Source organism: Lissotriton helveticus, chromosome 10 (assembly GCF_964261635.1).
Source record: "Lissotriton helveticus chromosome 10, aLisHel1.1, whole genome shotgun sequence".
Taxonomy (NCBI): domain Eukaryota; kingdom Metazoa; phylum Chordata; class Amphibia; order Caudata; family Salamandridae; genus Lissotriton; species Lissotriton helveticus.
Genome location: NC_136071.1, coordinates 1,103,314,099 through 1,103,326,655, shown reverse-complemented (window position 1 = coordinate 1,103,326,655; position 12,557 = coordinate 1,103,314,099). Strand labels below are relative to the sequence as shown.

General features: G+C 42.9%; 1 protein-coding gene across 2 annotated transcripts in view; it reads left to right on the top strand.

Moving 5' to 3' along the window:
- The window catches only part of NPHP3 (nephrocystin 3), a 405,841-nt gene that overhangs the window by 276,806 nt on the left and 116,478 nt on the right, over nucleotides 1-12,557 (top strand). For both annotated transcript variants that reach the window (XM_078663854.1, XM_078663855.1), the window contains 2 exons: nucleotides 7,000-7,189; nucleotides 10,405-10,646. In XM_078663854.1, coding sequence (XP_078519980.1) covers nucleotides 7,000-7,189; nucleotides 10,405-10,646 — 432 coding nt within the window. The remainder of the gene's footprint in view (nucleotides 1-6,999; nucleotides 7,190-10,404; nucleotides 10,647-12,557) is intronic.

Below are 12,557 nucleotides of genomic sequence, written 5' to 3'. Positions count from 1 at the left end.
TTACTGGGACCTCTTATGTGGACACATGACACCTTTCACATATATATCTAAGTGCAGGGTGGATTCTTGGAAGAGTCACACATTACTCAGATGATGAAGGAAGAGACTTAACAAACCTTCTCAGCATCCAATCCTTGACCTCCCTATGTGGTATCAGCAGACAGGATTTTATGCAGTTCTTTGATTTTACCCTTGTTCATCATCTAATGGAAGTTTGAGCTGTCTCAACTCCCTGCTTCTTGTTGGATGTCTGCCATCCATATTCATGTGCTTGGCTTTTGACTGGATGAGTTGTAACCTTCCACTGCTGAGGTCAGGGGACTATTTCCTTCGACCCTGTTTCTGTGGCATTTTACTTCTGCACTTGATGGAAGTGCATGGCTCTTCCTCCTTTAACTTCTTCCCTTTTACTCTCTCCCTGGCTTGCATTCAGTCTACTTTCTCAGTCCTGCAGCTCGCTCTCCTCCCTCCTCCTTTCCCTTTCTTTCCACTTGCTCCTCTGCTCTTAATCTGGCCTGTGTCGCCCTCCAATTCTGCCCTCTTTCCTCCATCTGTAAGCTCTTCATTGCAGACTTAACACAATAGACATGACCCCACACCACCCTCAGCCAATTACCACTGTGAGTCCTGGCTTGTACTATTGTAGCAAAATCATTAGCAAACTCAAAACCATGAGGTACCCATCCTTAAGTTCTTTTTTCCATTGTTTATTATAGTTTTATTGTTCCAAGATGGCCACCACTGTGTGTCTAGATGCAAAGTGATGCAATGTCTCAACCATCTTGGAAGTGTTTTGTTTCTATTAGTTATTAAAGTCGCACCATTTTGTCAAGAGTCACCTTGGTAGCCATCTTGAAACAGTACCATTATAATGTAAAAAAAACTGAATTCCAAGCAGGCTGCCCAATGGTACTGACTTTGCCACTCCACACCAACTTATTTTAGGTGCTGCTTTTCCCTGTGTGTCTGTTTTTTTTTTGTGGCAGTCAGGAATTGCTGATTGGTAGCAGGTTGCTAACCACTTGCGAGGTGGCGGCCTACTCCGTGTTGTGGGTGTTTGTCCTCACATTTTTTATATTTTTGTCTTGGAAAGAGTGTTTTGTACTCTGCCCCTGATGTATTTGTTTTGTTTACCAGGGTTACTTTCCCGTATCCCTGTTTCTCCCCTCTTATTTTTGTTTTTTTGTACTATCGTCCTCTTCGCCTTCCTCTTTATAATATGGCAATGAGGTGCGGGCAGGAAAATGACCGGCGAAGAAGAGCATGTGGAGTAAAGTCTGCATACCTTGATGAAAGACCTTTTCAGTATTTTGTATGATTTTTCACAGGAGTATGCATCTGCACTGGTTGTGGGTTTGGGATCTGCTTTAGACTAATATTTCATAAATTGGAACCTAATGTATTAGTGTTTCTTGTAATTACAAATTTGTTCATGAAGAGTTTAGCAACTTTCCATTTGCTGAAAAAACTTTTTTCCTCTCACAACAAAGTCTTTGCAACAATGTAAATTCTAAATAGTAATGAAACAAATCCTTTGATCCACTCCTTGCCCATTGAAATTTGAGTCTTCTCAGCCATACAAAGAAGCCAACGAACTCCTAGTAGGCCTGACCAAATCAGGAGCATTGCTTTCAGAGAGGATATCTCCCCCACTTCCATCAGTCAGACAAGGAATGAACAATCTGTATGGATTACCGATGTATTTATTATTTTATTATCTTTTTTTTTTTTATTATTGTGCTAATTTGAGTGCATGTATCTTCAGTGATGCACAAAAAATGCCCTCCTTTTGGAACATGAAGTAAATAGGGAGAACTGCAAGGCACCGGTAGTGTACCTATATGTAAGTTGTGTTGTGCAGAGATGCATCTTTAAAGTTTTCTACATTTCTTACAGTTTGGCTGCTAGAAAGTGTCCTTTGACAATTTGTTTCCAGTTTTGAGAGCTGACCAAGAGAAATGTTTATTAGAGTTCTGTTTTTTTTTTAATTCCACTGGATCTCCTAGGTGAAGAGATGGTTTGCCCTTACTAATTTTAGCAATTGATATGTAAGAGGGTTGAAAGAGGATTGACCAAGGTGGATAGAGTTAGAGGATTTGCCATTTATAAAGGTAAGAGGGGCCTGCGAAGATTAAAGGGAAGTGGGGAAAGATGTCAGATGTTTCTCCTCTGGTACCCAACCTTGCTGTAGAGTGGTCTATTGGTTTGATAGGGGGGCCATTAGAAAGTTCTGCTATAACACTGTTAACTGGTGAGTATTTACCAGAACCATTGTGCATAAATCTTTGTTGAATAAGTGTGTTAACCTTCCACAGAAGGCAGAGTTAGTTGAAAATTCTAGTGCTCATTGTTAAAAGACCCAAATCGAGGTCTACGATAAAGCGTTTTTTTTTTGTAACAGCAAACCATAATAAAGTGTATCTTAATTGAAGATATTGGTTGTCTTTCAAGACTGGACTGTACTGTGTAAGGGGTGAGAAGTGGCCAGCATAAGCAAGGAAAAACTGTTTTGGTAGTGTTTCACTGTAGAGAAAATGTGGTAACCCATTTTGGCATCTGAAGCAGCTATTGTTGTGTAGCCCTTCATTCGACAAAGTAGTCTGTAGCAAAATGGTTTCTGCACTTAGATGTCCCTAACCTTCTGTATTACAGCTTAGCTCAACATAGCCCCATTCCAGCTCTCTACAATTGTTTCTACTAACCCATCTCTACATCCAGGACTACTACTTGAGAGAACTAGGTGACGTCCAGTATTTAAATCGTTTACAAGACTCTTATCTGGGATCCTTCAAAAACTTGATTTCAACTCACTGTTTTACAACCCCGTGATTTGGCTGTAGGATTGAAGGGTATTTAGTCACTTTTCAAAGAGCTCCAAATTCTAAAGAATTCTAGGATTGATGGAATCATTCAAGAAACAAAATTAAGGAGACACCAAGCTGTCACAACAAACTCTTGAGCTTGTTGAATCTTCTTCACACTCCAAGGTGCTGTTGACAGGTGGCCAAAAAATAGTGCTTTTGTTTCTGAAATATTTTTTTCCCTGGCTCAGTGGGAAGTTGACTGGCTGTACATGTGCTGGTCCGCTCCTGAATCCAGTGTGTTACTGACTGTTCCATAGGTTTTTCTTCAGAAAAGATACACATCCCAATCACCCTGGCAAGTGTTCTACTTGATTTCTGCTACTTACTGCTCTCCACCAAAATACTCAACTTAGCTGGAGACGGGTTCACCCAAATTAAATTGACATTTAACAAAGATAACAACTGTTTCCAAATCCAGGCCATAGCGTGACTATTGCTTGTGAGGAGATGATTGATAGTAGCGGGGTACAGGTCTTTTTATGTGCAGTGAAATCTGGAAAGCTCTACTAAATGTGCTTACACTCGTGACTTCCCTTGGAGTTTGAGATGTTTGTGCACATGTAGTGTGATGTGGCGTTTGAGTGATTGGGGGACCCCTTGTTGTAATGTCAGATATCATAGGCCTTTAAGCAACAAACTCCTTATGTTCCTTTGCATGCCCTATTACTGCTCATTTTTTCATACTCCCACTGCACAGCTGAGTGTAGCTGGGTTGTTGTTTGTTTGATTTGACTCAACAGGACTTTCAGTTGAACGCCTTTTGTTCATTGCACTAAAAGTCAGAAGTGGTTTGCAAGAAGCAGCACCTTAACAAAGAATGTGGGCATTGCTAGCCAAGAGAGGTGTGCTGTCTGCCTACCAATCTACATCCTGTGGTCAGCTCTTTTGAGGTGCCTTCAGTATAGAATCAGAGAGTCTGTTATGAACTATAACTAGAGAAAGTTGTACTGGAACTTATTTGTCTGAGATAGCAGCCAATGATGTGACAATCTGACCCAACGAGTTAGGTGTTTGAGATTACCGTTTCCTTCAAGCAAAATGTCTGTATGCCACTCCAAATGAAGGAGCGAACCAGTGGCAGGCCACCTAATGATGCGATCACCTGACAAAGGGAAAAGGCTGCCCTACATGCTTAGTTCCTTCTTGAATTAGTTCAAGAAATGTGACAAACAGCTGCTGTGAACACTTTAGTACATACTACCACCTAAGTGAGAAATGTGTCCCAATATTGTTGCCTATCCCAACCAAAGACAAATGGTGACAGAAATGGTATTCTTGGCTTTTCTCCATTTTCACAGAGAGAAAGAGCTGATTTCAATCCAAAATCAACATTGCAAAATGTTCTATTGCTGGATTGCAGTAGGCACTATTCCTCCTCATGATGCCAATTCTTAGCTCCCTTGACTTTAAAGATTGCAGACTCTGTAGGAGACCTGACACCCCTTTGGCAGCAGTGTGCAATCAGTGCCTGAGAACAATGGCAAAGTGTGTTCCAAGCTACCATAGACGTGCTAGAGCCAGCCATGTCCTGACTGCACACACCCAGCATCTTCCACCAGCTGATCCAGCACCATCCACAGTGGTAGGCGAGTCATCAACTGTTGGTAGTACCGAGCCAAATTCATGATGACAACTGTAACAGTCTGGAAATCAAATCCTCCTTTGTCAGCAGGGACTTAGAGTGTTGTTTTAATCTGGACCCCTATTAGAGTCTCAAAGCCAGAGTATATCCTATCAGGCCTTTTGATCTAGACTTGCAATATGACTTATACAAATTTTGGCTGGAGCGCTATTTTATCTGAAATTGCCTACACTCTCCCTGCAGTAATAGCATTGGGACATTTTGTTGTTTGATAAACTTGTTATCTTATACAAGATGGAGCAAGTCAAATAAAACAGGAAATAAATGCACATTATTAATTATTAAAATCACAAAAAGCAAGAACAATTTGAACTCAATATTAAAAGGAGACCAGTTTCGCTTGATTACGGGTAACCAATATTAATTTATTTTTATTCAGAGGTGAACACCAACATATAATATGAAGTGCTAATCTTGTATTTTAATTTATATATAAACACCCCAAATTCCTAGTCACACAAACTAGATTAAAATGTTCGTGACTGGAACCCCAATAATTGTAATTGCACCAGTTGCTTTAAACAAAAATATGGCTGTGTGGGTAGAATTTGCAGTTTGATCGATACAAGTCAAATAAGTTTTCTGTTGCTAAGAATTTTGAGTCGCCTTTGTGTCTGTCTTTTTAGATTATCCTTTCTTCTGACATGGCATCAAAATAACTGTTACTAGGCCTTTCAAGAAGTGGAAAAACTTGTAACTATAGAGGTCAGTTTAGTGTTTTTTGTTATTGATGTCTCTGTGGCACTATACCACAGGAGTGTCAATGATTAGGCTAGGTTTTGTCAGGGGCAATCGGAATTTGTCATAGAAAGGCTTGAGGTGTAAGCCACTGTAATTCCTACATTTAAAAAAAGTATTGTATTAGTTTCATACAATCAATCGGGGATTTGTGAAGCGCAGTACTCACCCATGAGGGTCCCAAGCTGCTGGGGGGTGTGGGGAGGTGGAGGGGGGGAGCGCGAGCAGCTCTAATTCAGCCAAAGAGCAATGTCTTGAGGCTCTTCCTGAAGGTGTGCTGGGTGGAGGAACGTCTGATGTTGAATGGGAGCTTGTTCCAGGTCTTTGCTGCCATGAAGGAGTAGGCTCTTCCACCCGTTCTGACTCTGCGGATGCGTGGGGTTTCGGCGAGGGCGAGGTCAGCAGAGCAGAGGTTTCTCTTGGGTACGTGGAAGGAGACTCTTTTGTTGAGGTACTGGGGTCTGGTGTTGTGGAGGGATTTGTAGGTGAGAGTGAGTAGGTTGACGATTACTCTCTTCTCGACGGGGAGTTAGTGGAGGTCACGTAGGTGCTGGGTGATGTAGTCATGTCGTGGGATGCTGAGGACGAGTCTGGCAGCAGTGTTATGGATGGTCTGGTGTTTGCGCAGGGATTTGTCATGGGTGACGGTCTTTCTGGATACGGGGGGGGATCCATTTCACAGTCTTGCGGAGGATGCGGAGGGTGTTGAAGCACGTGGAGGAGACGTCGTTGATCTGTCATGTCATAGTCCGGGAGGAGTCGAGTATGATGCCGAGGTTCCGGGCGTGGTCCATGGGTGTGAGGGGGGATTGGCAAGGGGGGGTGGGCCACCGGGAGTTGTCCCATGCCGAGGGGTGGGTCTGAGAACAAGGACCTCCGTCTTCTCAGAGTTGAGCTTCAGGCAGCTGCTGCTCATCCAGGATGCAACGCCTTTCATTCCTTCCTGGAAGCTGAGTCTGGTGGTGTTGGGTTCCTTCATAAGGGAGAGGATGTAGGATACTATGCGGAGTCCATGCTGTCAGACGATGGCGGCCATGTAGATGTTGAAAAGCGTGGGGCTGAGCGAAGATACAATCATATAAAGGGCTCACAGTTGTAAGTTTCATATTCAACAGTTTTTCACACACAGGATGAAAAGAGGTAACTATTATGTAGGTAAATAGAGCAAACCCACATTATTGATATATTGGAGACGATATTGAAATAGGTACATCATCTGTTACACATGGTACCGCCAGAAACAAATATCATAGAGTCCAACTCAAGTCTGTCAGCCTTCTCCAGATAGTGTGTTCAATATGACGCCACTTGTGGAGGATGTGACAAGCTCTACACAAGTTTGCACAAGTCATGTCAATCGTCATCAAACTTCTTCATTCTCGTCATATGGATATCATCAGTTAATGCCCTTTCTCTGAAATCATCAATCACAATTCCAAATCTGTTAGTTTGAAACAAACAAATCGTTATGCATTGTTTGACCAGTAAGAGTCAAAAGGTAGTAATTTAATATTGGATTGATGCCTTCGTAAGTACTGATAGTAGCCCGTGTAGGCATTACTTGGGGGATCTGTCTACAGTGTGTGTGTCATGTTTATATTGATAGTAATAGCAAAGAGACTACGAACAAGGAGTATAGGAGTTACTGGATACTGGAGGATTGTTTTTCCATTCAAGAATTATGACCAATTAAAGAAATCCCTCTTTTTGCAGAACATACTTTTAATATCTCGTGATTTGTTTTATGTTGATTAGGGGTTACTTTGCTGAGCTACTGAGCTATTGGCACTTTATTGGAAAAGATAAAAACTCAATGGCAGCTGAATATTTTGACTCACTGAAGCAGTATGAAAAGAACTGTGAAGGAGAGGAGAGCATGGCCTGCCTGGCTGATCTCTACGAAACACTTGGACGATTTCTGAAGGACCTGGGCCTTCTCAATCAGGTATCTGATTATTTCTCCTGTTTACTAACTACTTAGGCTGGTTTGTTTTTAGCTTTTCAACTGCAGTGACTTCTGTTCAGGCTAGAACTAAAACTCATAAATCAGAGTTCCTCTGAAGAAGAGGAGGCTTGGGGAACTTTTGTTGACCAATATTGGATGCATAGTATTGGTGAGTTACAGTTACATTTATATTCAGACATTGTGTTTGTGTCGTATTGTTCCAAGGTTTTGCCTAGTCTTTTCAGTGAATTAGTCTAAGTCCACATGATGTTTGGAAATGGGTATTGTCTAGCAAAGCCGGCCATGAATCCCATATGTGATAAATAGCCAGATGCCATCATTCTCCGTTGGTGCACCCAGATTATGTACTTCTAGTAGACAGTAGGCTTGTTCCATCATTCATACTGGTTTCCTCGAGTAGAACCACAAGACAAATTAATATATTAGACTGCTCGTGGATATTGGGCATCTGTTTTCTGAGCTAAAATCCGACAAGGCTTTGTGATGCAACCAATTTGCTAGGGAATTTCCTGAAACAATATTTAAATAGCATTTTGATGCTATAATGAGATGACAATCGGTAGAGGTACACTATGTAGAACATTCGAACGGCCCTTATTGGCTTACAGGGTTTAAATGAATAATCCCAAATGCTTTCTTTTGTGGTAGTGTGGGCAAGCAATTTAGGCTTATCAGAGGGTAGAGTTTATTCATTTTTTGAACACACAAATTCAATAAACGCCGTTTTCTTGACTGTGACAACACACTGCTACGATATTAATCTCAAGATTGTGAGGTTAATCCCCTTACGTGGGGTGACATTTTGCTTACATTTGGTGTACTCATACCTATTGGATTTTGGAGTCAACTATATTGAAGATATTCATCTAAACACTGTATGATATTTTATATTATGCGGTGTGGTCATTTGACTGAGGCGTATGAACATACCTTTTGATTGAATTGCCCTGATGAAGTCTGTTGCGTATACCGCTTAAAGAGGAAACACGTCCCCCTAAAAACTACTCCGACCCCAGCCCCCTCCCTGAGCCTAAAACCAGCCTGTACACCCTAAAACTCACGCACCTCCCTCCTGCCCCAGCCCAACTGTCCCCTCAGCCTGAAAGCTGCCCCTTTCATGTCCACTACCCTGAGCCATAAAACTCCCGATCACCTCCAGCCATGAAAACAGCCCTGTCCTGCCCAGCCATGAAAACTACCCCCAGCCTATACAAACTACCCCACCCCCAAAACCCTACTGACCTCACCGCGCTGCATCCTCTCCCGATCCTTCCTCTTCCTGCTTCTGCCAGCCAACCAGCAACTAGACCATGCATATGCCTCAACCACCATATGTGTGATTAAGGCAAGCGTGGTTACGCTTGTGATGCTGGAACATGTGTGACTGAGGCCGCCGTGTTCCAACTGTTTCTCCTCTGGAGCCAGGATGCATGGTCAGTTGAAGTGGACTCGCGCTGTGGAGCTCGTGTGCAGTGGTCTTTAGTCAAGTAGGTTGCCGTGGCCTGAGGCACTTGGTTTTTGAGGGCTTGCAGAAAGAGGCTGCAGGTGGAGACTGGGGGACCAGTCCGGTGGAACTCACAGGTGAGCTCTGGTCCTGGGGGTCTACACTGTTAGTCATGCCGAACTCTGGCTCGGTGCAGTGGTATTTTGTCCAGCGCATTCGAGGCGGTCAGAAGTACTTGCTTCCGGAGATGACCTGGAGATGGGGACACAACAGGACAGCTGGTCCATCCTTCGGCTGGCTTCTGCAGTGCTGACATCCCTTGTTGGCTGGTTGGTCACTGTAAGGTTGGTGTCTGGATTGGACCACCAACAAGTCTTGGCTGCTGCTAGGGGTCTGGTACCCCAGGTATTGGTGCTGGAGAGCTCCTGGAGGGTCTAGCATCTCGTAACTTGCTAGGGAGACAGGTCTGAACTCTGGGAGCATGGAACACCTCCTCCTGGCTGGCTACTGGGTTGTTGAGTCCAGAGTCAGCAGTTCAGTGGAGCGGAGCGTGCGATCGGTTCCTGCAGGAAACGGAAGAGAAGCTCCTCTACTCCAAGAGAGATGCTGGCCTGATTTATGAAGTGCTAGCAGCTCTCCAAGGGTTTTGGAAGGTGACAGCTGCAGGACAAGTCATCTTCTCACAATTGTCGGGACAGCAAGCAGGCAGGCAGGGTTTGGGGCCAAGTCGGGTTCTGGTCCACATTTCATGCTTCTCCGGCTCTTCTTGGTCCTTCTTCTTTTGGAGTCAGTCAAATCTCAGTTCCTGGCATCAGGGGTCACCTTAATACTGAATTTAGGGGCTTTAATGGGAGAGAAGGATAGTAGCCAATAGGCTACTTCGCCTTGGGGTCACTGCACCCCTATATGACCACTTCCTGTAGGGGTGGGCATAATCCTGTCCCAAAGTTGATAATTCCACCAAAATCAAGATAGTGGAATCTTTCTTTCGTGGTTCACATCAGGCATCCCACCTTAGGGGTGTGACTGGCCTGTAGTGCACCACGCCTCCCTCAATAGCTAATTTCCAGCCTGTCCTGGTATGGTGCCAAGTGGGCCTAGGAGAGGGGTGGCATCTTCAAGGTCTGGGGAAGCTGGGGGTCATATCTCAAAGTTGGCAGGGACTTTGAAGTCCGTGTCCTCTGGAGCAGGCATTGTTTCTGGACACAGAGACCATCCTTTGATTAGAAATGTTTAAGGAACCCTTGTTTAGAGAAGTTCTCCATTACATTAGTGTGGAACCTATATTGGTGCTGCATGCAACAATTGCTTTGCATACAATCTTTGTTCTCTTTCACCCTCTCTGTTGAATACACTTGTCTTTTCAGATGGTGTTCTTGTATCTAAGAATGCTCTTATTCTGTGTCCTGACAAATCGTTGAATGTACTTATTATTGCATTAATCAGGTCAAGTACTCCACCTAATATGTTCCTCAATAAGAATGCAAATGTCAGTTGGGCTACATTGTTGTGACTGAATGTCTTTTATACCTCAACTTGTTGTCAAGAATGCATATTGTAATATAGCTTGCACAGAGAACCCCAAGCTGATACAAATGTGTTTCTTTGTGATGATGAAAGGCTGACATGTAGAAAGATAAGGTGTGACATTACCAGAGACCAGAGTTACTGTGAAGGTTGTACTTGCTGTCAGAATCAGGACTTGAAGGAATGTGTAAACTTTAACTAATGTGTATGACTTTTTTTGCAGGCAGTAGCTCCATTACAGAGGTCACTGGAGATTCGAGAGACAGCACTCGATCCTGACCACCCAAGTGTGGCGCAGTCCCTTCACCAGCTAGCTGGGGTTTACGTGCAGTCTAAGAAATTTGGAAATGCCGAACAGCTTTACAAGCAGGCCCTAGAAATCAGTGAAAATGCATATGGGTCGGAACATCCAGGAGTTGCTCGCGAACTTGATGCCCTAGCCATGTTGTATCAAAAACAAAATAAGTAAGGGTTATTGTGATTCATTTGGAGTTGGGTTTTCTAAAGTATTCATCTCTGCAATCAGATATGAAACATCCTGTGCATCTAAGTAGCGGCTCTTGTGTGCTCTGACCTTCACAATTGTCCAGTTGCCCTTAGTTTCCCAAATCCAATGCCACAATAGAGCTTGGTAGCTCGCCATTTGTGTTTTTCAGTTCTTCAGTTGACCAACAGTAAACGAGAGCTTGCTTGGGCAGATCTTTCTTTAGATAAGTTTGGATAAGTGAACCGAGGAAGGAATCTCCTGTGGTCACAAACTTCCTTTTTTTGTGTTAGGTTTTTTCAGATTTGTGGATTGTTTCTTGAAGCTCAATGACAGGTCTGAGATGTTGTAGCCTCTATCAATTGCCTTTCCTAAATTTGCACACAAGCTTTGAAGTGGGTCTTGTTACTCTTGCTATTTTGACAAACACTGCAATTGTGTGCAAACTTTAACAGTAAGAAATATACAGAGACCAGGCGTGGCAGAATTATGAATCTCATCTTCATTTTTGTTGTCCATGCCTAAACAACAAGATTATATAAACAAATTAGATTTGAAATGGGTTCAGTTTACATTCCTGCTGTGTGTTTAATAAAAAAGGTTTCTGTTTTGTTAAGCGGAAAGATATAAAACAGGTAAAGTTGAACCTTCCTTTAAGCTCTGGAGTGACATTAATTGCTAAGCTCAAACCAGTGAAAAGGTAGCCTTCCCATCATTTCTAAGTAGTCTGACTCCCCCATTGACATGATGCAAAAAAACATATTAAATGTTGAAGATCTTTAGATAAACCGCTATGTCTACTCACAGGAAAAGTAGTGTTCCACTATTAAGAATACAAGCAGTATGATTTTTGGAATGGACCCCCTGCTAGGCTACCTTGTTTTTAACAACCATATTGGGAAGCGCCAGCTAATTATTTTCTCAAAGCCCTTCCTTGCAAGACCCTCACTCTCACATGCTTATATCACCCAGTCATGTTAACTGTCTTAGGAAGAGCCAGCAAATCACATTCGTAAGGCTGTTTAAGTTTGGTAAACCAACTCAGAAATCACTATTGGAGGGTACAATACTCCAGTAAATTTAAACAACATACCTTTTATCTGCTACCATACTTCCAACTTCCTTGCAATTGCATTGAGGCATGTCCTTGCCAATCATGTAGACATCACACCCTTCTCTTTATTGTATCTGCAGTAATTTTTTGTGCTTTGTTGAGAAGATGTTCTTTTTTCTCTTTTACTTCTCTCTAAGGTGTTTCCCTGTTGGGAAACATCCATCACAACGCAACTTTTACGACACAATACCATTACAACCCAGGATTTACAACACAAGTCATTACAACGACTTGCGCTGGAGGGCGCTGTAGGATAGGGAATAGTTTAATTTACTATCCAAAACCTTCCCTACTATCCACGGGGACTGGAGTTGGAATAGTAAATTAAACTATTCCACTATCGAGCGCCCCCCAACGCAAGTCGTTGTAACGACTTGTGTTGTAAAACCTGCGTTGTAAAGGCATGCGTAGTAAAAGCATGCGTTGTGATGACATACATCCTTCCCTGTTTGTTGGGGCCCCGTATCTGATGTCTAGAGCGAAGGAACTAAGCCTACTTGCGGGCTGATCATGTAGTATCAATAGCAAGTCTTGTTGGCTACTCTAATATTCAGAAGAAAAAAAAACCACTGAAACCAACATCCAGCCAGCACCAAGGACAAAACGTGTTTGCCAGAAGACCTACGGCTAGCACGTATCCTGGACACCTTCTGAAAATTCCTGATCTCTCCCTCTCTCCCTCTTCTTCTCCCTCTACCTCTCTCCTGAATCAGTCTTGTGCATTACTGTATAATTCACACTGTTGCACTCTAGGAATACCAGCCATAAATAAATGATG